This window comes from Lissotriton helveticus, chromosome 3_1 (assembly GCF_964261635.1).
Source record: "Lissotriton helveticus chromosome 3_1, aLisHel1.1, whole genome shotgun sequence".
Lineage (NCBI taxonomy): Eukaryota > Metazoa > Chordata > Amphibia > Caudata > Salamandridae > Lissotriton > Lissotriton helveticus.
In genome coordinates, this window is record NC_136061.1 from 988156763 (window position 1) to 988184171 (window position 27409).

A 27409-nucleotide genomic window follows, 5' to 3' on the forward strand; every position below is an offset into this window, starting at 1 on the left:
AGGGCCGCTGAATGCAGTCATGTCTTAAGAGGAGGGAGCGAGAGTCTCAGTGAATGAGTATGAAGGTACTGGCCCCAAATCTCACCTCTGTTGCTATACAGATGGACTGCCTCTGTTGGCTAGTTTTTTGCCCTGATCATGAAGGTGGTGCTTCTCATATTAAGACATGTATATGAAGGCCAAGACTAATAAGGATATGCTTAATCGTTCCTACGAACATGGTGGTCTGGACCTCCCACATATGGAGTATTACCAGATGGCGGCACAGCTGCACTCTGCTGTTAAATGCATCAACGAAGCCTTGTCCAATGAAAGGCTCTCAGTAGAGCGACCACTCGTGCCATGTAACTTGAAAGACCTGTGGATGGGGGAGATTTTGGGAGCACAATGTGTGTCATACAGCAGAAGTCACTAGGACAACTTGGAAACGGGTGAACAAGAAGATCGCAGGTGACTCCTGTCTGCACCTGTAGGAATTAGCCAACTTTGAATCTGCTGCTGTAGGCCTAGATCTGTTGGAATGGCAAGCAGTAATGCAGAAAATCTATTTATTTAAACGGTGAATCAGAAGAGTATTTTTGCAATGGTACAGTCTCTCAAAGTGGTTTTGGCCACGTGGGCTTAGATTCCTGGCATGCCCAAACAATCACAAACACTTGTGCTTTGATAAGGCCTGCCATAAGGGGCAGATAACTCACATCATTATACAGAGCAATAGGATCAAAAGTGAAAGTTACAACAGTGATTGTAATAATGAAATGACATAGGATATACCTCAAGGTCTTATGAATGTAGAGTTTGCTGGGGCATGTTTGCATGTAAAACTGGTGTTTCTGTAACACCTGGTTCCGGTTCATACAGTTCAACATGGTACGGCACTGTGACGTGAGGTCTTCTGTATATGGAAGAGCCTTGCCCAAGGTTGGCCTCTCCCTAAAGTAACTTTCTTTCTAATGATGTGGATGTGTACTTATGTAGATGTGTATTTGTGAAACGTTCCAGGGGCACATGTTGTTACAACATGAATAAAGTATTGAGGAGGTCTGCGGTGTGCCATAGCCTTGAGCCTGAGATCCAAAAAGAAGAGTTAACATTGGCTTCCATCCTTAGCTTTGTCTTCTAACTGAAAGTTTTACAGGTATGTTTGGGATGGTTGGGAGAGCACCGACAGGAGAGGGATGGCCAAGGGATGTCGAGGCGCTGGTAGAAACAGAGGTCACGAGGAAAGTGGCTCGATCTGAAGATGGCAAAAGACCTGAATGGCTGGACAGTGTAGGCCAACGGTTGACACCAGAAAATAGACTGACATAAGAAAACAAGGAAACTTATATGGGAATGATGTAAACGCCTAGGATAACCAGCCTCATGCGGAAATATGGGATCATTTATTATTGAAATTTGTACAAGAGTCCTCACTTTAGTTGCATTCACAATATCCCTCCAAATCATGTGCAACCTTCTACTGTTAATTGAGGTTTTTATTGTTTTTATCTCTGACAATACATAATGTTTTATTAAACAAAAAATGCAGTTGCACCATAGATGACTGCAGTACTATTAGGCTGCATGTTTGGATTTAGAGAAATGTTTTGTACCTCGGATTACGGTCAATGAGGCGGCCGAGGTGTTGGTGCAATCGTGTGTGCGTGCCCCTGCCTCAGAGACCTGGCAGCGATACAGGAGATAGAACAGGCCAATCACCCCAACCCAGGTAAACTCACAGGCACGAGGCAGCAGTTTCCAGGAACACTCTTGTGGCTTTGGGGGCCCCAGCAGGATACGCCTATGACCTCTGGCTGCCTCTGATGGTCATCTCTGCCAACAGAACCACATAATGAATGCACAGCATTACTTATTGTCAATGTGGACAGGAGAAGATAAAAAAGGCATGCTGATTGAGACCCGTGGTGTGTTACTTGCTGCATTAGGCTGGCAACAATCCAAGGTAGCCATTCTGAAATGGAAAGACACAAATCAAAAGCCAGGGCTCAACCACTGAAGGAACTAGAAGCTGGATTCTCAGTAATGGAGGAAAACTTGACTAGGACCCTTCTCAAAATGAGCAAACGGTGGCACACTCTGTCCTTCGAGGTAGGTGCTGTACCACTATATAGAGGCCTACAGTGGCCGTACTAGGCTGTGACCAAGTGGTAGCCATTAATAAGACCATAGAAAGGCTCAATACAGCGCCGCTTTATAGTGCCAAGAGGATAGACCGGGGTGCTCTGGTTCGCCTGCAAAGACACACACTAGACAGATCTGGACTCATGCTTCGAGAAGAACCCCATAAGCAGACAGCAAATACACTCTAGATCAGGCAAGAATAGGTCCCTGTATATGAACTCTAAATATGTGACAGCAGAAGTTTTTGGAAAGTTGTACTCCATCAACAAGTAACTTAAAACTTAAAAGCTCATTGTTTAGACAACGCATTGCAGGATCCTCCGGTACCTGCCGACAACAGCAGAACAGCCTTCTGCTGTTCCCGCTACATTTACAGATAAAGTCTATGGGTTTCAAAGCGTTTTTGTTGATTTTGATGATGTTGCGAACTAACCACCCAAAGAACGATAACAATTCAAAAACTGTAAAAAATACAGGAACCTCCCACGTTATCCATGAGGAGGAAGAGGAACCCCTTGCTCTCTTTGTGAAGTAGCGTAGTAGTTCCAGGACGACATCAGATTGCCTTCTTTTTTAGGACATCTCAATGCTCACAGGAGAGGGACAACATTTGACCCTAAAGTGAAGCTGTTCCTCCTTCATCTAAGAGCTGGAACAAGCGTAGAAATTGCTGCCACGAGGGAAAACAAGCTGTTCTGTGCTTAGAGGCAGAGAGTCAGTTTCTCTTTCTGGGGTTGAACTTCTGTTCTGTTTCTCAGACGTTTATGAGAGAGCTGATTCCACATGGGGAAGCTAGCAATGCCCAAAGGAGAGGGCCTGGTGTCACCAGGGCAGACAGATTTTCTCATCAGGATACAGAAACGTACCCCATCCAGTAGAACAGGCCAAGAAAAGAACATTCTCCATGGGAAAAAAAGAGGATTTTTGGACCCCATTCAAGATTGATTAACTACCAACTCCTGAGGATTGGGGACATGGGAAAGGGGCCATCCAATGGAAGTGGCTGTGGATGTTACAATGCCCCTGGAGAAGAACACTTCCTATGTTCAATGTCAAATACTGATCTCTGACCACAATTACTTTCTGTTCCCAATGGAGAGAAAGTTTCTGGATCTCTAAGGGAAGCTTGTCATGTGAACCACTGAGGAACTTCCTGTATCATCTGGAAAATTCACACAGCATCAGGGCAAAAAGACATTCACGCCCAAGGTGGCCAGAGGATCCTCTAGTGTTGAATAGGGAATTGGGAACTTCCTGTGTGGATAGGGAGAGAAAAAGCTGCTGTGCCCTTGCACAAGAGATCAACCTCCTGTCGGTGTGCTGGAGAGAGCATCTTTCCAAAGCAACGGAGAAGAGAGGAAACTCGTGTAGGGTTGTGGAAGATGATCTCCTCTACTATTGGGAAAAAGAGAAGCCCTTTGTACTCAGGAGTGAGAACCGTTGTATAAAACAAGCACTGGCAATGCCAATAGGTCTGGCGATGTCAATGACTGTTTTGATTTGTCATGGTTTTTGTAAAGCTTAATTTTTGGGAGGTGCTCTGCACTTAATACTATAAAAACATTGGCTAAAAGTAGAAATATTTCAATTTTCTAAAAGCATATATTAACATAGTATTCATTGGCACTGAAAGTAACTAGTGTGTGGGGATGCACTCTTTAGAAAGAGCTGAATGCTGTCACTCACAGTGAAGTTAGCCAGCGGCTATAGTGGAATGACCCATTGTGCCATGCTGCAGCAGTGGGCGGAAGGTAAATGTGAATGACACAACAACAGGCCAATGGATGAAGACGGCTGGCTGAAACTCCCTATAAGCAGCCGCGGGCCGTTGAGGGAGTTACGGTGGGGCAGGGAGGCGGGGAAGGGGACGGGCAGGGTGGAAGGTGCTAAAAACCGGCATATGGATAATTGCAGGTAAGTAAACAATTTAATTAATAAAACGAATTTGGTAGTGCGCCCTCCACGGCCCGCGGCTGCCTATAAGTAAGTAAGTAGATAGATAGATAGATAGATAGATAGATAGATAGATAGATAGATAGATAGATAGATAGATAGATAGATAGATAGATAGATAGATAATCGACAGGTTTTGGCTAATGTCGGACCTAAAAAATGAAAGTGATGATCCTTATGTAGCAATAGAGAAGACACAAACTTTCTGTAGAAATGGGCAAAACAGAACACCTCAGCCCCAATTATGAAGACGAAGACACTGTAAACCAAATATGTGCCAAGAGTGAACCATACCAATGGGAAGAAAAGATCATTCTGAACCAGTCGGGTAAAATGGACTTCTTGAAAGCAGGAAATAAAACGTATGGTGTCTTTGCAGATAGAGCAACCTCCATCAAATATGTATGGGGAATGGTAATGTTCCCGTAGGCGTGGAGCTGAGGAGGGGGAACAGCCTGGTATTCATGGTGGAGTAGAAGTTAACAGAGAGAGACACCTACTTCATTTCCATGGCACGTCAAGCAGAACCTCGTGGTGCAGAACTGCTGCTACACACAAACAAAAGCAGACAATACCCTCTACTACATCAGATAACCACAGGAGAGAAAACACCACCTGCTGGACTGAAGAGCTCGAGGGCAGAGAATGCCCCCTACTACACACAAGACCCTGAGCATAGAGTACACTCTTTACTACATCTAATAACTGAGCGTTTGGAGAAAGAATACCCCCTACTACACACAAGACCCTGAGCATAGAGTACACTCTTTACTATCTCTCATAACTGAGCGTTTGGAGAAAGAATACCCCCTACTACACACAAGACCCTGAGCATAGAGTACACTCTTTACTATCTCTCATAACTGAGTGTTTGGAGAAAGAATACCCCCTACTACACACAAGACCCTGAGCATAGAGTACACTCTTTACTATCTCTAATAACTGAGCGTTTGGAGAAAGAATACCCCCTACTACACACAAGACCCTGAGCATAGAGTACACTCTTTACTATCTCTAATAACTGAGTGTTTGGAGAAAGAATACCCCCTACTACACACAAGACCCTGAGCATAGAGTACACTCTTTACTATCTCTAATAACTGAGCGTTTGGAGAAAGAATACCCCCTACTACACACAAGACCCTGAGCATAGAGTACACTCTTTACTAGCTCTAATAAGTGAGCGTTTGGAGAAAGAATACCCCCTACTACACACAAGACCCTGAGCATAGAGTACACTCTTTACTATCTCTAATAACTGAGAGTTTGGAGAAAGAATACCCCCTACTACACACAAGACCCTGAGCATAGAGTACACTCTTTACTATCTCTAATAACTGAGTGTTTGGAGAAAGAATACCCCCTACTACACACAAGACCCTGAGCATAGAGTACACTCTTTACTATCTCTAATAACTGAGCGTTTGGAGAAAGAATACCCCCTACTACACACAAGACCCTGAGCATAGAGTACACTCTTTACTATCTCTAATAACTGAGTGTTTGGAGAAAGAATACCCCCTACTACACACAAGACCCTGAGCATAGAGTACACTCTTTACTATCTCTAATAACTGAGTGTTTGGAGAAAGAATACCTCCTATTACACACAAGACCCTGAGCATAGAGTACACTCTTTACTACATCTAATAACTGAGCGTTTGGAGAAAGAATACCCCCTACTACACACAAGACCCTGAGCATAGAGTACACTCTTTACTATCTCTAATAACTGAGTGTTTGGAGAAAGAATACCCCCTACTACACACAAGACCCTGAGCATAGAGTACACTCTTAACTATCTCTAATAACTGAGTGTTTGGAGAAAGAATACCCCCTACTACACACAAGACCCTGAGCATAGAGTACACTCTTTACTATCTCTAATAACTGAGTGTTTGGAGAAAGAATACCTCCTATTACACACAAGACCCTGAGCATAGAGTACACTCTTTACTACATCTAATAACTGAGCGTTTGGAGAAAGAATACCCCCTACTACACACAAGACCCTGAGCATAGAGTACACTCTTTACTATCTCTAATAACTGAGCGTTTGGAGAAAGAATACCCCCTACTACACACAAGACCCTGAGCATAGAGTACACTCTTTACTATCTCTAATAACTGAGCGTTTGGAGAAAGAATACCTCCTATTACACACAAGACCCTGAGCATAGAGTACACTCTTTACTACATCTAATAACTGAGCGTTTGGAGAAAGAATACCCCCTACTACACACAAGACCCTGAGCATAGAGTACACTCTTTACTATCTCTAATAACTGAGCGTTTGGAGAAAGAATACCCCCTACTACACACAAGACCCTGAGCATAGAGTACACTCTTTACTATCTCTAATAACTGAGCGTTTGGAGAAAGAATACCCCCTACTACACACAAGACCCTGAGCATAGAGTACACTCTTTACTATCTCTAATAACTGAGTGTTTGGAGAAAGAATACCCCCTACTACACACAAGACCCTGAGCATAGAGTACACTCTTTACTATCTCTAATAACTGAGTGTTTGGAGAAAGAATACCTCCTATTACACACAAGACCCTGAGCATAGAGTACACTCTTTACTATCTCTAATAACTGAGCGTTTGGAGAAGGAATACCCCCTACTACACACAAGACCCTGAGCATAGAGTACACTCTTTACTATCTCTAATAACTGAGCGTTTGGAGAAAGAATACCCCCTACTACACACAAGACCCTGAGCATAGAGTACACTCTTTACTATCTCTAATAACTGAGCGTTTGGAGAAAGAATACCCCCTACTACACACAAGACCCTGAGCATAGAGTACACTCTTTACTATCTCTAATAACTGAGCGTTTGGAGAAAGAATACCCCCTACTACACACAAGACCCTGAGCATAGAGTACACTCTTTACTATCTCTAATAACTGAGCGTTTGGAGAAAGAATACCCCCTATTACACACAAGACCCTGAGCATAGAGTACACTCTTTACTATCTCTAATAACTGAGCGTTTGGAGAAGGAATACCCCCTACTACACACAAGACCCTGAGCATAGAGTACACTCTTTACTATCTCTAATAACTGAGTGTTTGGAGAAAGAATACCCCCTACTACACACAAGACCCTGAGCATAGAGTACACTCTTTACTATCTGTAATAACTGAGCGTTTGGAGAAAGAATACCCCCTACTACACACAAGACCCTGAGCATAGAGTACACTCTTTACTATCTCTAATAACTGAGCGTTTGGAGAAAGAATACCCCCTATTACACACAAGACCCTGAGCATAGAGTACACTCTTTACTATCTCTAATAACTGAGCGTTTGGAGAAAGAATACCCCCTACTACACACAAGACCCTGAGCATAGAGTACACTCTTTACTATCTGTAATAACTGAGTGTTTGGAGAAAGAATACCCCCTACTACACACAAGACCCTGAGCATAGAGTACACTCTTTACTATCTCTAATAACTGAGTGTTTGGAGAAAGAATACCCCCTATTACATACAAGACCCTGAGCATTGAGTATTCTCTTTAATGTACCTTATAACTGAGCGTTTGGATAAAGGATGCCCTCTACTACACTCTAGAACTTGGCAGTAGGGAATACTTTTTCCTCGAAAATCAAAGGGTATGAGTACTTCCGACTATACCTAAAGCCTTGCGTCTTCAGCATACTTTCTGTTATAAATGAGTAACAGAGGGCACAGTATACATTTTGTTGTCATCTAGAAGCTAAGCATCCATGTACCCTCTGAAATAGCCAGGATGCGAGGGTCAATAATACCCCATGCTGTACTTTAGGGTGTTCGGACTGCAGATGCACTATAAGTACGTGTAGAAAGGGAGCGCGTAGCCGATCTGCACCACAGTATCCTGGATCAGTGTAACACTATAGTACACCCCGATACCTGGGGCTTGAGAAACCTGCTACTACATCCCACTGACTCAGAGCAGAACATTCTCTTTAATTCTTCTCTGTACCATTTAACAATACCTCAGCTCCTGAGGGTAGAAAATAATATACACTATTGGTGAGAGCGGGTATAGTATGCCTCCTGTTACTCACCAGTACCGAAGAAAGCATGTTCTCCTTTCTATACTGCAGTAACTCAGGTAGTATGTACCCTACTTTATTCTATACTTCAGTACTGAAGTTAAACAACCTCTACTGTGTGCACTGCCCTGTGGCTTCCTTCACAGTACCACAGCTTAAAGTGTAGCCTCTACTACAATACCTCACTACCCATGATATAGAGCACGGCTGATAGGATACTCAGCCATCCCAAGTGAATGTATAACTTTGTTTGTACTACATTACCCCAGGTGTATGTATAGTGTATATTACACACATTACTTTAGGTTGGTGTATAGCCTTTATTACACCACATTACATTCGGCTTATGTATAGTCTATACTATGCCTTAGAACTCAAAATGTATAAACTGCCTTCCATATACCCTATTACACTAGATTAGCATATAGTACACATCACACCATGTCCTTCTAAATGAATGTTTGGCCACTGCTTTACCCCACTACCCTAGGTTAGTGCACAGCATCCTCTATACCCCAGGGCTATGGTTGAGAATCCCTAGCGGCCCTCAGTCTCTATACTCAGGCACACTTTGCACTGTTTATGGCCACTTCTGCCAACAAATTGATCTCTTCATTCCAGCTCTGCCCAGTCCTCCGTCTCTAGGAGACCTCAACTGCACCTGCAGGCCCCCAGCACTCCCACGGCTGCCACCCCGCCCCCATGCATGTCCCATCAAGTCACTCCATTAGATGCCGCCTCCCTGCTCCCACATGCATTCCTTCTCCTCCCCGCCACCTCCCAAATATTTACCTTTCCCTAATAGGCCTGGGATGGAGCCTACACAATAGTCCCCATGACCTAGCCATACAGCCACAGCCGGAGGAGAAAGGGGAAGAGCTGCCTGGGCTTTCTCTTACCTGCCCGGAAGAGCGAGAGGGGATGGCGCGTCTTGCCTTATTACCTGTGGAGCCATTTGCAAGCACGCAAGACTGCTCCGCGTCTTCCTCGGGGAGCGAGTCGCACGACAGCGGCAGCTGGACCCCTTGCAGGTCGTGCCAGCACTTGTCTCGTAGGACCTCACAGAACCCGCGGCATGGGGGCAGGAGCAGCGGTGGCACCGTTGGGCGGGAAGCATTGCACCTTGGCACCAGCAGCAAGCAGAAAAAGGACTCCACGAAGCAGTGGCACCCCGAAGTAAGCAAGCCCCCCCATTCATGCAAAGCAGCCCGGACCTCCTGCACACTACTATGGTTCCAGAAGTTGGGCAACTGAAAGTTGCCAATGCCACGTCTGTGGCAAAATGGCAAGTCGACTGGAACAGGTAAGCAGTGTGCGGCAGGGAGCGTCCCACTGGGGTAGAGGGATGGAAGCCCAGCACTTAAATTACTACTAGAAGCCGAGGCAGAAGCTTTAGTGCTGGTTAGTAAATCAAATTCAGGAGAGTCAGAGGGATTGGCGGGAAAATGTCCCAGTGAAGGGATATCGCTATTAGAAAGATGCAGGCTACTAGTTCTACTTAGCGGAGCAACGGCTATCCCAGAATGCATAGCATGGTCAATGCTTGGATCGGATTGGCTGCTGCAGTTTTGATGGCTGGGGTCACCAGTCCCACACAAAACCGATTGGTTCAAATTTATCACATAGTGGGATAGGCCGTTCAGGAAAGCCCCCGCCACCTCCGACGTGCTCCCGCCAGGCCTACTGGTGGTGCGGTTACTCTTCAGGTTCTGTGAGTCCCAGGAGGATTCTGTGGGATATACTCGGCCTCCAGCTTCCACACCTGCTGAAGATTCTGACTGGGCAGCCCTGGGAGTAATGGTGTGGATGTGCTCCTGCCTGCCTCTAAAGGCAGGGTTGTGGAGAGACACCGGTGGCATGGGGGTAACACCTGGAAGCACTGGCAAAGAAGCAATACCTGGCTGGTGCTCACCCTTCTCTGACGCGTTTCCGGTCCCAATTCGTGATGCAAAACTTCTGGTCTTATTGTGTGGTAGGGGGAACAGCATCCTTTTGGGGAGTAGTGGGTGTGTGTCTGTCACAGTCAGAGGACCTGGCATAAGATTTTTGCCTTCCTCTGTGAGGTTGACCATTGAACTTTGGCTACTCTCTGGCCTTGTAGTAAGGGTGACCACTTGCTTTGTCTCCTCGGTCGCTGTGAGCTGGATGCCTCGCTCCTCCAGGACCTCCAGTCCTAAAGGACGAAGGCCTGGGTCAGCGGATCCATCTGAATCCTCTGTGGTGGCAGGCGCCGTGATGAGAATAGAAGCTGTGGGTCCCTCAGCGCCTTCAATCTCTCTGGATTCTTTGTCATCCCACTTCTGCACCAGGTCGCGGATCCCTTCTGCAACATTTAGTATCTCGGCCCCAACACCAGCAAGGTTTGCCTTTGGTTGAGCAGTGGCGTGATCTGGTTGCGCAACGGCAGAGAGCGTGGGCAAGGCTGCAGCAGTGGTGTTCAATGCACTAGTGCCTGATGCAGAGGTGCCCTCTGGTTTAGTGCCCACTGCTGTGTCTGCTTTTCTCAGTTGAAAGATGTCCCATACTTTCTCTCCAGACTGCTCGTTTGTGGTTGGCAGGGCTAGCGTGGTTCTGGCCTGTGGTTCCATGGGTGTGGTGGAATGTGTCTCAGTGGTCCCAGGATCAGTGGTGGCCAAGAGTTCATGGTCTTTGGCGGTAGGTGCCTCTGTGGATGTGGGCGCGGTTCTGGCCAGCAGCTCCTGCAGTCTGGTGGAGGGTGCCTCTGTGGTCTTGGCCAGCAGGTCCTGGGGGGTGCGGGACACTGGCCCCGCTGCAGTGGGCTCGGACTGCTCTGCGGTTGAAGGGTAGCTCGGGTCACTAGTCGCTGGTGGCAGAGTGGTCACGTCGTCCTTGGCATTGCCCCATATCCATCCTAAAAACTGAGCATCGGCCACTGAGAGGCAGGTGACCAGCAGCATCAGGGAAGCGACCTCTCGACACACGGGAGCCATTGATGGTCGGTGCCAGGAGGTCCTGGTGCCCATGAACGACCCAAGGGCAGGGCGCGTGCCCTCTGCTGCCCTTCACACCTGCAGGGGACGCCGGGGAGGTGTGTCTGGTGCTGCGCGGAACCCACGCTGCCTGGCACGGCGAAGGGTGGAGGGGGCGGCGGCTGGGGCAGGAGAGGAGCGGGTGGTAGAGCCCGTCAGAGCCCTGGCATCGGTGAGCCCGAGAGATCCTGGGACCGGAGCTGTGCCTGGCGGAGCCTGCCTGGGCTTCTACCCGAGCCAGCCCCTCGCTGCTAACTATTTATCTGCCGCCCTCAGACTCACATGGGCCCTTAACTCTTTCCTGCCCGGGCGTCAGATTTCACCCTCCTCGTTCCAGCGGTGGCGGGAGGGGCCCTGGGCGCACGGATGCTCTTGACACCTGACACCCGGGTCGGACTCATGCCCCACAGACTGGACAGGGGGATCAGTGGGGGGCCGAGAAAAAGTTTAACACGCTAACTTTTCCCGCACAGAAAGGTCGTCGTGAACGAGAAATCTGTAATGTTTAACTATTTGTGCCTCGAACTGGAACGCTGCATGGTCGAGGCGCATTGGGAACTAGCAGGGCTGAGGAGCTATGTGCAGTTCCAGTCCTATCAGCGGTGGATTGAGGTACATGCTTGTTTAAATTCAGGAATCCCGCTAGGAATTTTAATGCCTTTTTTACACCCTTGATATCGCAGTCTAACTGTAGCACTTAAAGCCCAGAGTAATAAACTACAATCAGCAACCTCAAGTGACACCCATCATATTGTAAAGCGCTCTGACATCCTTCGGGATCTTGTTTGCGCTATATAAAACTTTATAAATAAATACATTGATAGCGTTAAAAGAATCCCAGAGCTGATGGCCCGAATGAAGGGATAAAGGTATCCGGCATCCTTCTGCTCGAGGTTTCGAGATTCATTTTTGCGCTTTTTCCGTGGGCTGCCTTAATGCTTGGCGGTCACCCAGCCCTGTCGGTGGCCCAAATCTTGTCACCGAAGGTGAGTTTCTTACCCTGCTCACGAGGGTGCACAAGATACAAGTCACATGAGCACCAAGCCTCTCGATAAAATAGGACAAGAGTGGTCAACAAGGGTCTGAGTAGGACATGAGGGCCTATGTTTATTAAAAACAAAAATAACAAAAAAAAGTAAAGTCGAGAGGAAGTGTAAGGAGCCCTCCTCAAGTAGATGGACTCTATTTGGGTTCAGATTTAGAAACCGATCCTATCAAGGGAACAGATGATGAGGCATCAAGAGATGCAAAGATTGTCCATAGTGTAAAAAGAAAACCCCAATGGATTGTCACAAAAGGCCAGAGCAACGCCAAATCCATGTATTCCGACCAGGGCGGGATCAGAAGGGTAGCGGGAGGAAGAATGACCCACACTGGGTGCCGCAGTGAGGCGCGGAGTAGGGCACTCCATGACTAGTTAACTGAAGAGACCCTCATTGTCTTTATGGCTAGTGTAAGATGGTAACTAGTTACTGACGACTGATGAAGCTCAAAGGTCAGAGTGGCATAAATGCATGGTTAGGCGTTTTCTGTACAAGCGAAGATTCAGAAAGGGCTGGGTCTAAAACTCCTTGTAAATGACTCGCCCCAGCACAAAGAACACACACTACAGGCATCCTCACAAAAGACAATGAGCCACTGACATTATTGGGAGAGAAGTGCTTTGCAAGAGATGAAACTGCACATTTGAAGAGATAATATCAGAAGAGAGGGAATAATACTACACTCTAGAAAGAGGAAACATCTACACAACAGAAGAGAACAATCTTGTGGACTACAGAAGAGGTGAAACTACTACCCAACAGAAGAGCTAAAACCTATGCACAAAAGAGAGATGAAAAGTGATTTTTTTAAAACTACAAGAGAGATGAAAACAACACGTCAGAAGAGATAACAATTTGCACAACAGAAAAGATGAAGATTTTGCACAAGAGAAGATATGAAAACATAATAAAACTACAGGAGTGAAGAAAACAACACATCAGAAGAGATAACAACTCTGCACAATAGAAGAGATGAAGGCTTTGCATAGAAGAAAAGGTAGAGCCTCTGCACACCAGAAGAGATGAAACCTCTGCACATTGCAAGAGATGACAACTACATATTAGAAGAGATAAAACTCTGCACAACAGAACAGATGAAAACTCTGCTATTGGAAGAGAGGACAACTACATATTAGAAGAGATAAAACCTCTACACCCCAGAAAAGATAAAAACTCTGCACAATGTAAGAGAAGAAAATGACATTTCAGAAGAGATGAAACTGCACAATTGAAGAGAAGAAGACAACACAACAGAACACATGAATTCTCTGTTGTACAGAAAAATGAAAACTCTTCACTTTGGAAGAAATGGAAACTACAAAGTACTAGTGATGAAGCAATGGAGCAGATGAAACCTCTGTGCATCAAAAGAGATTAAAATTGCACATCCAATGAGATTGAAACCTATGCGATTGAAACCTATGCACATTAGAAGAGATAAAAACTACACATCAGATGAGATGGAAATTCTACACAAGAGTGGAAATGAAAACTCTCCACATCAGAAGATACTAAATGTCTGCAATTCAGAAGAGATTACACCTCTGCACATAAGAGATGAAACCTTTGCATCTAAAAATAGACGAAACATCTGCACATCAGAATACATTACACCTCTACAAAACAGAAGAGATTAAACCCCTACACAGTATCACAAAATATGAAAACTACACCACAAAAATGATCAAAATGCTACAAACCTCAACATATATCTGCACATCAGAAGAGATGAAAACTGCACATCAGAAGTGATGAAAACTATGCACATCAGAAGTGATGACAACTACTTATCAGAATAGAGATAGAAGAAAACTACACAGCAAAATATATGAATACTGTACACTACAGAAGAAGTGAAATCACTGGGCAACGGGAAAGATTAAACCTGTGCACAACAGGTATACAACACCTCTGCACATCAGTAGGAATGCAACCTCTGCACATCATAATAGAAGAAACCTCTGCACAACAGAAGAGATGAAAACTCTTCACAACAAAAGAGATTACAACTTTGCATATCAGTCAAGATGAAACTCTGCACACCAGAAGAGTCAAACCTCTGCACAGTAAAAGAAATGAAAACTACACATCAGAGTACAGAACTGCTGAAAACGCTGCACATCAGAAGAGATTAAACCTAAGCACATTGGAAGAAATTAAAATTCTGCACATTGGAAGACATGAAAACTTACACATCAGAAGAAAACTATGCCCACCAGAAGAGATGAAAATACTGCCCATAAGAAGACATGACGACTCTACACATGATTGAGAAGCGATAAAAACTACACGTCGGAATAGATGAAACCACACATAAAAAGAGATAACAACTCTAACCTTCAGAAAAAATTAAAACTGCAGAACAAAATATATGAAAACCCTACACAACAGAAAACATGGATTCTCTGTAGAACAGAATGAAATGAATAAATGAAAACCTGGCACACTGGAAGAGATGAAAGCTGCACATCACTGGAGATGAAGCCTCTGCACATTAAAATAGAGGAAAAGTATTCACTTCGGAACAGATTACATGTCGGCACTTCAGAAGAGATTAAACCTCTGCACACCACAAGAGACGAAACCTCTGCCCACCACAAGAAACCAAACCTCTACACAACAGACGAGTTGAATCCTACACACAACAGAATAGATGAAAACTACACACAACAGAAAAGAAGGTGCAAAGCTACACAGCACAAGAGATAAACACTATACAGCACAAGAGGTGAAAATTACACATCGGAAGACAAGAAAACTACACATCATCATAGATTAAAACTCTGCACATCAAAAGGAGGGAAAGTGAATGCCTTTGCATCAGAAGAGATAACGTGTCTGCAGATTGGAAGACTTGAAAGTTAACCTCTACACAACAGAAGAGCGAAAAGTCTGCTCAACAGAAGATATGAAAACTCTGCGCAATAGAAGAGGTTAAGCCTTTGCATACCAGAAAAGAAGAAACCTCTGCAAAGAAAAAAGAAGAAACTTCTGCATATCAGAAGATATGAAAATGATGTGCACTGGGCGAGATTAAAACTTCAGGCCGAAAGAGATGAACACTCTGCTTTCCAGAAGAGAAGAACATTATACAATATAGAAAAGATAACAATGGGATATTTGAAGAGATGACGATTGAACTTCAGAAAAGATAACATCTCTACACAACACAAGATAAGAAAACTTTGCATAACACAAAATATGCAAACTTTAGGAGGAGGTATGAACTATCGAGCAGGGAGTATCAAATTACCAGAATACTGTAGCCATAATACTGAGGACCAAAATATCGACATGTAAGGATATATAGGTAGTTACCACCGTATTACACTTAATTCCACATATATGTACCTGGATGAAATTTATATATTCATGGTTGCTCCTCAATATTTTGCCTATGATATTCTAGTAAATCAATGTTTCCTACTCGATATTCAGGATTACAACCCATATTCTGCAAGCTGGAAGAGATGAAAACTTTGCATGGTAGAAAAGATGAAATGCCTTAGAATTGGAAGGGATAAAAACCCGGTACACCTGAAAACATTAAAAACTCTTCACATCAAGTGAGATGAAAACTCTGCACATTCAAAATGGAGATGAAAATTGCACATCAGATGAGATAAAAATTCTGTACGTCTAAAGAGATTATAACTCTAAACATTTCGAAACAGGCCAAAGTTCTGCACAACAGAAGAGAGGAATGCTCTGCACTTTAGGCTTCTTCTGATTTAGCCAAGGACACCGGAGTGAAAGTGAAAACCTCTCTCTCTGCAATGGTTGCAATGCACACAATGATGGTACAAGTAAAAATGTAAGTTATGGCAACAGATAACTATAATATAAACTAAATGTTTAGTATTCCATGTTGCTTCGGAGACAGGGAGGTTTGCAACACATCTTTAACATAAAATTCAAAAATCTTATTGGGAATACACAATGATTGGAAATTCTGAACTGGGACAATGTGGGCAACAAGACGGCAGACTCTGCTGGCCTTCCACTGAACCTTAATAGCAACAGGGTGAGTGTCAATGTGTCTTGTGAGGAGCTCGCCATGCCATCAGGATTTCACTGACTACTTTGGCATGTGTTCCACGAGGGAAGCTCTGCTTTGCTTAAAGAGAGATAATTATTATTATTAATATTATTATAATGACTATGATCTCTAGGTGTGACTCCTTCCTCCGCCTCATATGAAGAGGACTCAGCATTTCATCTTCCAGGAACGCTGTGCTAATTTCTGGCTCTCGAGATGGTGGTGTTTCTGGGATAAAAAGGAATGCAAGTGTTACAAATGGTGGGGTCTCCAGTTCACCAAGTTGAAGTAAAGTCATCATGTTCTCCAGAAGTGTCTTTTCTTTTGCATGAAAGAGATTAAGGGGAAAGCCTTGATGGGATAAAAGAAATTGACTTCTTTTTGGTTCTTCTGCCCAAAAGTGTGTGCAACCACATGCATGCCCTCCTCTGACCTATGTTTCCTCTCTGTAACCCCACGGTGCTGAGGAGGCCACTAAGATGGGGGGACCCAGGGAGAGCCAGGCGCGAGCCGGTCTCTTCCTGGGCGGGTTCGCGCGAGGATCATTACCAGGTGGGGGCTGATTAGCAGAGGGCTTAAAAGGGGAAGTTAGGCGGGCGGTTAGGACTGCGTGGCGGGAGGCGTGAAGGGAGGTTGTTTTGCGCTCGGGTACCTGGGTCATGGAGGAAGCGGCGGAGGTCAGGCGGGCTGTACAACTCCTCTGTGCGGCAGGGCGGGAGGATTTGTTGATGCCAGGCGTCCCGGAGGAGGCGTGGGTCGGCTTGTCCCGCCCCCCTCGCAAGGCTGCGGAGGGCGTCGCCAGGGCGGTGGAGGCGTGTCTGTCGCCGGGCCCCGAGGACGATGAAGACGGCGAGGCGGCCATGCCGGCTGATGGGCCTGGGCTTGTTTTGGCTGCCGAGGAGGCAGGACCCCCGCCGTGTGACCCGGGCGCCCTCCAGCAGGTATGTGAGTTCCCGTTTTTCCCAGCTGGTTCCCGAGGGGCGCCCGGGGGGAGGCGGGGGCGTTCTGCGGGCCGTTTGACACCGCGTGCAGGCGGTCTCTCTTCTGGGACGTCGGGGAAGCAGCAGGCGGGGCCCAGGCCCAAGCGAGGGCGCAGCGCGGAGCAGCATGGGCGCGCGCACGCCCCCCCCACTGCTGCGGTGCCTCTTGCCCCTCTGTCCTCTGTGCCGCCTTTGCCGGATGGGGCCCCCCCATGCTTATGGCTCAATGGGCAGTGTTATCTGCTCTCCCCTGCCATGTCGGGGCCTGTCCCTGCCCCCCCCCCACGTTGTTGGCCCCCCCCACTCGGTTGTCATTGATGCTGGGCACCCCCGGGTTGCGCTGCCGACGCGCCCTCCCCCTGAGGCCCCGCCCCCGGCTCCTGCTGTGGTCCAGGTGGGTGCTGCACATGCCACGCCGCCTCCCACGGCCCCCGAGGCTGTTGTAACTGGTGCTCCTTGCCCCCGGCCCCCCCCTCACCCCCAAGTCCATGTCCCTGGTTGGTAAGGGTTTGCTGCGCAAGGGGGCGCCCCCGGCCACTGGTCAGTCTCTGTTCCCGGTCCCCAGGGGCCGTCCGGGTGGGCTTCTGGGTGGTCCTGAGGCTGGGTCGGTGGGTGGATTTGGTCTGGCGTCGGGGCGTGAGTGCGGTTCCTATGTTGGGGGTGATGTTTTAGGGGCTGTTTCTTCGTCTGGCTCGAGCGGCCGCAGTTTTCACTCTGCGCCTTCGGCTGGGCGGCTGTTGGCTGTTTCCACGGGCCCGGGAACTGTCCACACGGCTGTTTCCAGTGGTGGGCTTGCTAAGGGGCTGCCTGGAGCGGGCGGCTCTTCTACAGCTTTCAGTGCACATAGCTTTCACGACATCGACTGGCAGTTTTATGATGGGGGTATCGGTGATGGGGCTATGCCCAGTGGGAGTGAACAAGTTGCATTTTCTGATGAAGCTTTCTGTGGGAGTTTTCGTGATGATGATTTGGAAGAAGGGGAATTGAGAGAGAAGGATGTTGGGCTTTTGGCAGCACGGGCCCAGGGGGGTGGGTTAGGGCAACCCGCTGTTTCTCGTGTTTTGCAGGAGTCTCGAGCGGACCTTGCAGGTGTACGAGGGGCAGTGTGGTCTGGACCTTCTCAGCGGGATCGTGGGGCTGTCGCACAGCAGTCGGAGCAGTTACCGAGAGGTAAGGATGGGTGGTGGTCAGTGTGGCAACCTAGGGAGAGTCTCCCGGTTAAGAGTACAAGATCTGTTGGTACGGGTGATGGGGTTGTGGTTGAGCGAGTCGCTCTGGCACCGAGGCTTGAGCGGCCCGTAATTTCAAATGTTTCTACTGTGCAAGTTGCAAAAGAAGTTTCTATATCGGGGGATGGCGGGGTGGCTGCCACTCGGGTCACGGAGGATAGTATCCTACCGAAAAAGTTGCCTTATTCTGGGGTGGGGATGCCCTTGGGGTCCCATTTGTCCGAAAAAACAAAGAATCTGATCTGGTCTGGGGCTTTTGTGGATGTTTTTCGACTTCTCCACAGGGATGTCCAGGCAAAAGAAGGGTCGAAAGAGGAGGAATTAGAATTGGCTCGGAGGCCTCGTGTTCCGAAGTCCATAGAGAACTGGACTTCGGCCTTTCTCATTTATGCCAGCGTTTATTGTCAACGTCATCCTGAGAAAGCAATAGACATGTTTAAATATGCAGATGTCATCCGCAAGGCTCACAGTTATTTTGGCGGCTTTGCTTGGTTGTCCTACGATGACGAATTTAGGGCGCGCATGGCCGCTTTCCCTGAGCGTTCGTGGGGTACGGTTGACTCTGAGTTATGGTTGCAATGGATGGCATCGGCAAACCCACCTGCTACGACCCACACAGCTAGCGGGCAGCCTGTGTTTTATCGGCCCTTTTCAGCTCGCCCCGCTCAGTCTGGGGCGGGGGTTTGGGGCAGAGGTCAATCAGCCGCTTCTGGCACTTGCTGGCATTTTAACAGGGGTTCCTGTAACAGACCCGCTTGCAGGTATAAACATGAGTGTTCACAGTGTGGAGGGAAGCATGCCCTCACCCAGTGTTTTCCCGGCCAGAGATGGGGTGATCAGGGACGGGGTTCTGGGGGCAGGGGGCAGCAACATCAGTCTGTTTACAAGGGCCCCTACTCCTATTAGGCAGGAGGTTCTCGATCTCTGGCTGGTGGATTATCCGGATTTTGAGGCCGCTAAGATTTTGTCTTGGGGTTTCAAAATTGGGTTTCGGATTGGGTATCAGGGACCCAGGGTGGGCAGGTGGTCGGATAATTTGAAGTCTGCGAAGGAGAGTCCACATGTGGTGCGGAAGAAACTGGATGCAGAGCTTGCGGCTGGTAGGATTGCTGGTCCTTTTGTGAATTGTCCCCTGCCTGACTTGATTGTATCACCCCTGGGCGTGGTGCCCAAGAAGGCGGAAGGGGAGTTTCGTCTTATCCATCACCTGTCCTGGCCCGAGGGTTCATCAATCAATGACTTTATTGATCCAGCTGACTCAACTGTCAATTATGCTTCGGTGGACGATGCCTTACGGCTCGTGCGCACGGCTGGTGTTGGGGCTTTGCTGGCGAAGAGCGACATTCAGTCGGCTTTCCGGCTATTGCCCATTCATCCTTGGGATTTCAGTCTGTTAGGAATGCATTTTGATGGTAGTTTCTACGTGGATCGGGTGTTGCCCATGGGCTGTTCAGTGTCATGCTCCCTGTTTGAAACTTTCAGTACCTTCCTACAGTGGCGATTCACTTTTGTTAGTGGCCACGTGTTGGTCTGTCATTACCTTGATGATTTTCTTTTCATTGGGGAGGGTCGCTCTGGGCAGTGTCAGTCGGCTTTGAACATCTTTCAGGCTCTAGCGGAGGAATTGGGTGTCCCCTTGGCGCCGGACAAGACAGAGGGTCCCTGTACGTCCCTGATTTTTTTGGGGATCGAAATTGATACTCTGTCTATGGTGGCGAGACTGCCTGTGGCTAAAGTGAAGGAAATGTCTGCTTTCATACGTCTGGTGTTGGGGGAGCGGAAAGTGGTTTTGAAAACTGTTCAGAAGTTGTTGGGTTATCTCAATTTTGCTTGCCGGGTTGTTCGGGCGGGCAGGACGTTCTGCAGACGTCTGGGTCTGTCCATGTCCGGAGCAAGCCTTCCCCATCATAGGGTGCGCATTACCACCGCTGTGCGTGCCGATTTGACTGTCTGGCTTCGTTTTCTGCAAGAGTTTAATGGCGTGTCCTTGTTTTTTGCGGATGAGGACATGGTGTGGCAAGTACAGTTGTTCACGGATGCGTCAGGGGCTCACGGATTCGGAATATTTTGGGAAGGTCGATGGTGCGCGGCCGGCTGGCCGGCGCACTGGAAGGATCAGGGTCGCAGCATTGCGTTTCTGGAGCTCTTCCCGCTGCTGGTTGCTTTGCACCTATGGGGGGATGAGTTTCAGAATCGTTCCGTCTTGTTTCACGTGGACAATTTGGCTGTAGTACACCTTGTCAATCACCAAAAGGCTCGCGATTTGCGGGTTTTGCGGCTCCTGCGCGCATTCATGCTGCGGTGTCTGCAACTGAATATTGTCTTTAAAGCGCGGCATGTTCCTGGTACTTCTAATTGCATCGCTGACTCTTTGTCTCGCTTTCAGTGGTCCGAGTTCCGCAAGTTAGCTCCTGGGGCGGACCTGGAACCAACAGCGATCCCACAGTACGTATGGGACCTGGGGGATTGAGGGTTCACCACTTGGTGGAAAATTCTGTGGCTGAATCCACCAGGCGGGGTTATGTGAAAGCCTGGACTGAGTTTCTGCAGTTTGGTAAGGTTTCGATGGGGCCGTTCAGGGCTGGTTGGTCTGATGAACAATGCATCTTGCAGTTTGTTTTACATTTGGCGGACAAAGGCCTGTCGCCCACTACCATTTCGGGCAAATTGGCTGGGGTTTCTTTTTATGGACAGCTTTGGTGGGGGAGGGATCCGGTTGGGGGGGTGTTGGTTCGTAAATTGTTGAAAGGTTTGGCCAGGCTCCGGGCTGGGGGTCAGCAGCTCCGGCAGCCAGTGACGTTTGAATTGCTCCAGTTGATGTTGCCGGAATTGGAGGTGTGTTGTCATGATGCTTTTGAGTGTGCCAAATTTCGTTTGTGTTTTGTGTGGTTGTTCTTTGGGGCATTTCGGGCATCAGAGTTGCTGGGGTTGCGGGGCAGGGTAGGTATGACCAGCTGTGAGGTGGTGTTGGAAAGTGACAGAGTGCGACTTTGGCTGCGGGCATCCAAAACCGACCAGATGGGGAGGGGTAAGTGGGTGTTCCTTGGTAGGAGTGGTGTCTCTGCATGTTGCCCGGTTGGGGAATGGGAAGTGTTTGTGTCCTCTCCGCATTTTCTCCAGGGGTCCATATTTTGTCATGCGGATGGTAGTCCCATAGTTGCATCTCAATTGTTGGCTGTGTTACGCAAGGTCTTGTTGCGTTTGGGGAAGGACCCTGTTCAGTTTGGTACCCATTCCTTCAGAATTGGTGCGGCGACGGAGGCCGCCCGCTTGGGGTGGGACTGGTCCCAGATCCGACGCATTGGTCGTTGGCGTTCCAAGTGCTGTGAAAAGTATGTGAGGAAATAGTGCATTTTTGGCTGGTCTAACATTTCTTTCTCTCCTAGGTCCCTGGCTATCAGTCGCCGGATGCAAACGAAGGGTGTGGATACTGGGGCACTCTTTTATTAAACGAGCAGCTTTAGCCGCTGCCAGCCAGCTCTGTGGGAGATCACTTGATCTGAACAGTATGACACATGAAGTCTCATGGCATGGAACAGGGGGAATGCGCTGGGGTGGGCTTTTTCCCGCCTTGGCTGCTTTGGTTTCGCAGTGTTTGGGGGGCCCTCCGGATCTCCTGGTGCTACACTTGGGAGAGAATGACTTGGTTTCTCTCTCTGGGCTGACCTTGTTAAAATTAATGAAGCAGGACCTGGAAATCATCCGAACCACATGGGAGAGCACCATGCTCATATGGACTGAGTTTGTGCCTCGTTTGCACTGGCGTGGGGCACGGACCCATTCTGCCCTGGAAAAGGCTAGAAGGAAAGTGAACAGGACAATGCGCCTTTTTTGTCAACATTGGGGGATATACAGTTTGAACCATTATCATTTACAAGTATCTGAACATCATTTATTTTGTGAGGACGGTGTGCATCTCTCAGCTTTGGGCCTCTCTTTTTACCTCCTTGAACTCAGGGACTTGATTAGCAAGGTTCTTCAGGTACAGTTGTGGTGTGCTCCTTCCTTTCCTTTAGGTGGGGCAGGAAAACGCTAAAGGTTTTCCTGGGTGGCGGGTTTTTGTTAGTGGGGGTGGGCAGCCTGGAGCGGGTTGGCCATCCTGAAGGGTAGCGTAGGGTAGGCTAGGGGTAGTAGGCAGGAGTTTGTTCGGGGTTTTGGGATTTAGGTTTCGTAGGCTCACTGTAGAGTTGAAGTATGTAAATAATAAATAAATAATGAATGTGTTTATGAAATTTATGATGCACCTGTCCTAAAATAAAAGTGGCCTTTCTTGCTCCTAAAAGAAGGTGTGGACAATGATTTCTTGCGCGAGGGGGGACCCAGGGAGAGCCAGGCGCGAGCCGGTCTCTTCCTGGGCGGGTTCGCGCGAGGATCATTACCAGGTGGGGGCTGATTAGCAGAGGGCTTAAAAGGGGAAGTTAGGCGGGCGGTTAGGACTGCGTGGCGGGAGGCGTGAAGGGAGGTTGTTTTGCCCCACCCACCCTCCCTCTTTTTTCTTTTTCTTTATTTATTTATGGGTTTTTATTTTGCGGTGCTCTAGGCACTGTTTAGTTTAGGTAGGTTTGCCACTGTTAGGATGGGTGCCTTTGTTCTTTTGCAGGCGGGTTTTTGTTAGTGGGGGTGGGCAGCCTGGAGCGGGTTGGCCATCCTGAAGGGTAGCGTAGGGTAGGCTAGGTGTAGTAGGCAGGAGTTTGTTCGGGGTTTTGGGATTTAGGTTTCGTAGGCTCACTGTAGAGTTGAAGTATGTAAATAATAAATAAATAATGAATGTGTTTATGAAATTTATGATGCACCTGTCCTAAAATAAAAGTGGCCTTTCTTGCTCCTAAAAGAAGGTGTGGACAATGATTTCTTGCGCGAAGATTTATGCAGTTTCTTTTCACATCACAGTGTGTGTATATATAGCCTGCAGACTCTTTCTAAATTCCAGACTGGAGCCGCAAGTTCAGGGAAAAGAAGTCCCACCCTCAGAAAGGCGGAGGAATACTACATTCAATTGTGGCCTCACCCAGCGCCCAAAATCAAGGTTCAGAGAAGATTCCAGAAACAGGGGGATAGTTCAGGCTGACGTCAGCCCCTCTCCGAGGACAGGCCCGTGAAATCACGGTGTTGGTACCGAGCAGGTGTGCTCCAGTCCAGGCAGCTGTCTGCAAAGAATGGGCAACTGATAAAGGGAATTGGTTTTTGTGCTCGTGCCAGTCTCGGTGCTTCGACAAACCAGGGCTGCGACGCAGGGCTTCAAAGTCAATGCAAAGACTTCGCAGGCTCAGATAAGGGGCTGTGTGAAAATAGCAGGGCGGGCTGGAGGCGCTGGCGCAGCTCCAGGGTGAAGTAACTTTGTATTCGAAAGCTGAAAGGCGGCGATAATTGAATCCATAAGCCCTATTTAGAGGGGGGCGGGGGGGGGGGGGGGGGTTGTCATGAGACGCGGAAGAAGAGAGAAGAGATGTTTTACGAAAACCCATGCGCTGGGAGTCTCCTTATAAGGAATAACCTAAGATGCAACCGAGGACATACCGGGTGAGCCACATTATTGGTTGGCCCCGTTATAGGACCCCTTCTCTAAACGAACCTGGAAAATGGCCGCCACACACGGGGTATCTTATAAATAGGGGTGCGCAAAGGTATTTTTCTGCCAAAATGTTTTAAAAGTTGTGTTTTAAGTTTCTGTCAGCGAAGATGATACACGCATGCTGATCTCTTCTCTGAAAGTTTACTTTTCTTCAAGGGTTTCTGTTCACAATTGAACATGTCTACAGATTCTTTCTCTACAAGTTTCCCTTTTCCAGAGCGTTTACACTGTGACACTTCTCAGTTTAAGGGACTGACAGCCTCACTCAGGTGCGTTGTAATACCGGGAGCCTGGAGGTGATTCTGCCTGAGTAATACCCATACCATTTTTTTGCGTTTTTTCTCTTAGTACCTGAGTTCCTGAGGTCGGAATGGACATTAACATGGTAAAAGTGCATGTTTTCTGAGCTGGAAAATTAAGAATTCAAAGTTTTTTTCCCTGTGCAAATTTTATTAGGCATTACTTGACCAAATCTGGTCTGGATCAAAACGTCTAAGTTTGAGTGAAATGTGTGCGCATCTTGTAATGACAGCTGGGCGCCCTTGGCTCAACATTACACTAACCCTGGGCGTAGTTCGCGAAGTAGCGCTACGTGTAGCTACGCGAAGTGCACTTCGCGAGCTACGTGTAGCACTACGCGAACTGCGTAGTACCCTGATCGCACTGTGCAAGATGCTGTTTCAATGACTGCACAGTGCGGACAAGCATCCGGCAATCATTGAAAACAGCATCTTGAACAGTGCGAGATGTAGTTTTCTGCCGCTCGAGTAGATATTTACTCGAGCGGCAGCTTTCTCAACGCGGACTTGTAGATTCTCATTGCGAGCGGTCGCGAGCATATGCGACCACTCGCAATGAGAAACCTGACCTCCCCGTGTTGAGAATCTCGCCGGGAGGTTTATTTTCCACGCCCGCGATCGGCAACGTGATGTTGCTAATCACGAACAAGGAAAAAGTCTCGCCGGGATGTCAGTTTGCTTGCTTGCGGTCACCAACATGATGTTGAGGACTGCGAGCAAGCAAAAAATTACCGCTACGCGTGTTTGCACTGTGCTATGTGCAGTTCGCGTAGTGCGAAGTAGCGGACACTTTGCAAACTACGCGAGCGTAGCGTAGTGCTTTGCCCAGGGTTACATTACAATACCTCATAACAAGAGCCTCACTTGCAATGAAGCAGGATGTTCATGGGTGGTGAATCCTGGTGAGCGGAGATCTTATGCAGTCTGAAAAAGTGGGTATTCAGATCCTGTCTGAATGACACCATGTTCCTCCTCCCTCTTTCCATCCAAGCAGATGCTACAGACTACAACATAGAGGAACCCTTGTGATCAACATCATTTTAAGAACACTTTGTGATAGGAACACCAAAATCACATTGCGCCTAGCACTGAAGCACCAACCACAGCCTGTGAGAAGGGTCAACTCAGGAAGCATTTGTACACAGGCCCATCTTCTTTTAGAGTTTTGTGACTTCCACAAAAAGATAAACTTTGGTATTTTCTAATGTGCTGGAAACATTAAAAATGCTGTTAAAATGTTGAAAAAGATAAGCATTTTGCTGATCTGGTCCACTTTGTAGTCAGAATACAACCAGTGAGTTTGCAGTTTCTGGACATGTAACAACCTAAGCTTTAGTTCTGGTACACTCCGGATTTATGCAGTGCAAGGAACTCTGACAAACATATTTTCATTTAGAAGTACCACAATGAGGACGGGAGCCCTAGAATTAAACAAGTTTAATACATATATAGCATTAAGTGTTAAAATCACTAGCACTATACACCGAGGGCATTATTTATGAGGACTTGCAACACTTTTGCGCTGCTGTTGCACCACTTTTTGTGACGCAGCGGCAGCATAAAAAATGCACCATGTTGCGCCCTATTTACAAAGTGACCCATTTAAGCAGATGCATCACTTTGCAAAGCCCTGCTCTACATTATACCTGCTTCAGGTATAATGTATGCATGGTGGGTGTTCCCACATAAAAAGCCTCATAGAAGTTGCGCAGTGAAATTGATCAGATTTCACTGTGCCACTTCTAGGATGCCACAGCATCAAAATCTTAGGGTTGCCTCACAGCAGGCGTAAGACTGACACAGGCCCTTTCACATGGGCTTGCCCCATGTGAAAGAACACATTGATGGAGTTGCGCCACTTTTGTGACATACTCCAGCAATGCGTCATTGCTGCACCTACAGATCTGTTAGAAATACTGACATATCTGTAACTCCTTGTAACATGGAGCGCCGTACATTAAACATGGCGCATCCATTGTATCTCAAAGAGGGCGCAGTGAAAACTGTTGCATCACTGTTTTCACACGGCGATGTAATAGTTTTCATGAATGAGGCCCTGAGTGATACTGTGTGGAATCAGTGCACATGACACCTTGCATAGCTACAACAAATGTAGAAAGTGAACATTGTGGGCGAACCTCCCTTTTAGGGAAACCACAGCAGTAACATTCCGACCGTCCCAGACCTTAATAAAAACAACATGCGTCTCCAAGGAACCCTTCCATGAAGAGGAGCTGCCTTATAAAAACAGCCACTAAATCATTGTATTATGGGATACCACTGACTCGTCCAAGCCTCCTCTTTCCCCACGCCACTCCCTACCTCCTCTATGGAAATGCGTTTCCACAGCAATTCCAACCCAACAAGTACCTTAGAAAAACAAGAATTGGAACTGTGTAGAAGTCTAGTGTTGGCTACTAGACTTTTGGCATTGTCAATGCTTGCTTTGTTGTGTCATTTCATTTGCGAAAACTTTATTGGTGTGAAAGCTGCTGGGCACTCATCATTTAAAAAAAAAAAACATTTGGTAAATGAGAAAATATTTTTGGGGCCATAGTAGTTCCTTCCACTTAAGAGAACTACTTTGTGTGCAGATGGGCTCATTGTGTAAGGGCAGAATGACGCAAATCACAGTGACATTATCCAATGGTGGAAGTGGGCTGCCCCACTGCCCCAGGCTCAATGTTTGGGGCAGAAGAAAAAAAAAAAATAATAACACATTGTCAGAGAAATAAATAAAGAGGACTAACTGAAAACCCCAATAATTAAGTATACCACAAGTATAATTTTTGTAGAATTAGAATGTCTTGTCTAATAACAGATTTAAGAACAGAACTTTTTCTAAGTCTTGAACATCACAGTGGTGCACTGAAGGGTGCGACCCTGTGGCTACGCTGAGCAGTTAGAGACAAACCTCGAGAACGATATGCCAAGCGCGAGCATCAATGAGCGCGCTCCTAGGACCCGGCCCCCCGGCCCCCGCCCATACCTCATCTGGTCCAGTGGTGGCCGGTCAGCCCCATTGGGCGACCGGCCGCTGAACACTTCCGGAGCACGAGGTGACGTGTTTCCGGTGGGGCAGAGGGCGGAGACTGGGGACCTATTTAGGCTCCTGGGGCAGAGA

At 47.4% G+C, this 27409-nt stretch overlaps 2 protein-coding genes across 5 annotated transcripts in view; both read right to left on the reverse strand.

Annotated features, from left to right (window-relative positions):
- Positions 1-27409, reverse strand: part of COL18A1 (collagen type XVIII alpha 1 chain) — a 439200-nt gene that overhangs the window by 152603 nt on the left and 259188 nt on the right. The window contains exon 1 of one of the 4 annotated variants that reach the window (XM_078681470.1): positions 10031-11354. The exons of 1 other annotated variant lie outside the window; for it this stretch is intronic. In XM_078681470.1, coding sequence (XP_078537596.1) covers positions 10031-11117 — 1087 coding nt within the window. In that variant the 5' untranslated portion in view covers positions 11118-11354. Of the gene's footprint in view, positions 1-10030; positions 11355-27409 lie in introns of those variants that run through there. 2 more of the 4 variants (XM_078681469.1, XM_078681468.1) reach the window with 2 other exon arrangements.
- On the reverse strand, positions 1925-10019 carry LOC144825314 (uncharacterized). The gene is made up of 2 exons (XM_078684129.1): positions 9033-10019; positions 1925-1954 (listed from the first exon to the last, which is right to left on the reverse strand). The coding sequence occupies exons 1-2, from the start codon at positions 9990-9992 to the stop codon at positions 1925-1927; spliced, it is 990 nt and encodes a 329-aa protein (XP_078540255.1). The 5' UTR covers positions 9993-10019.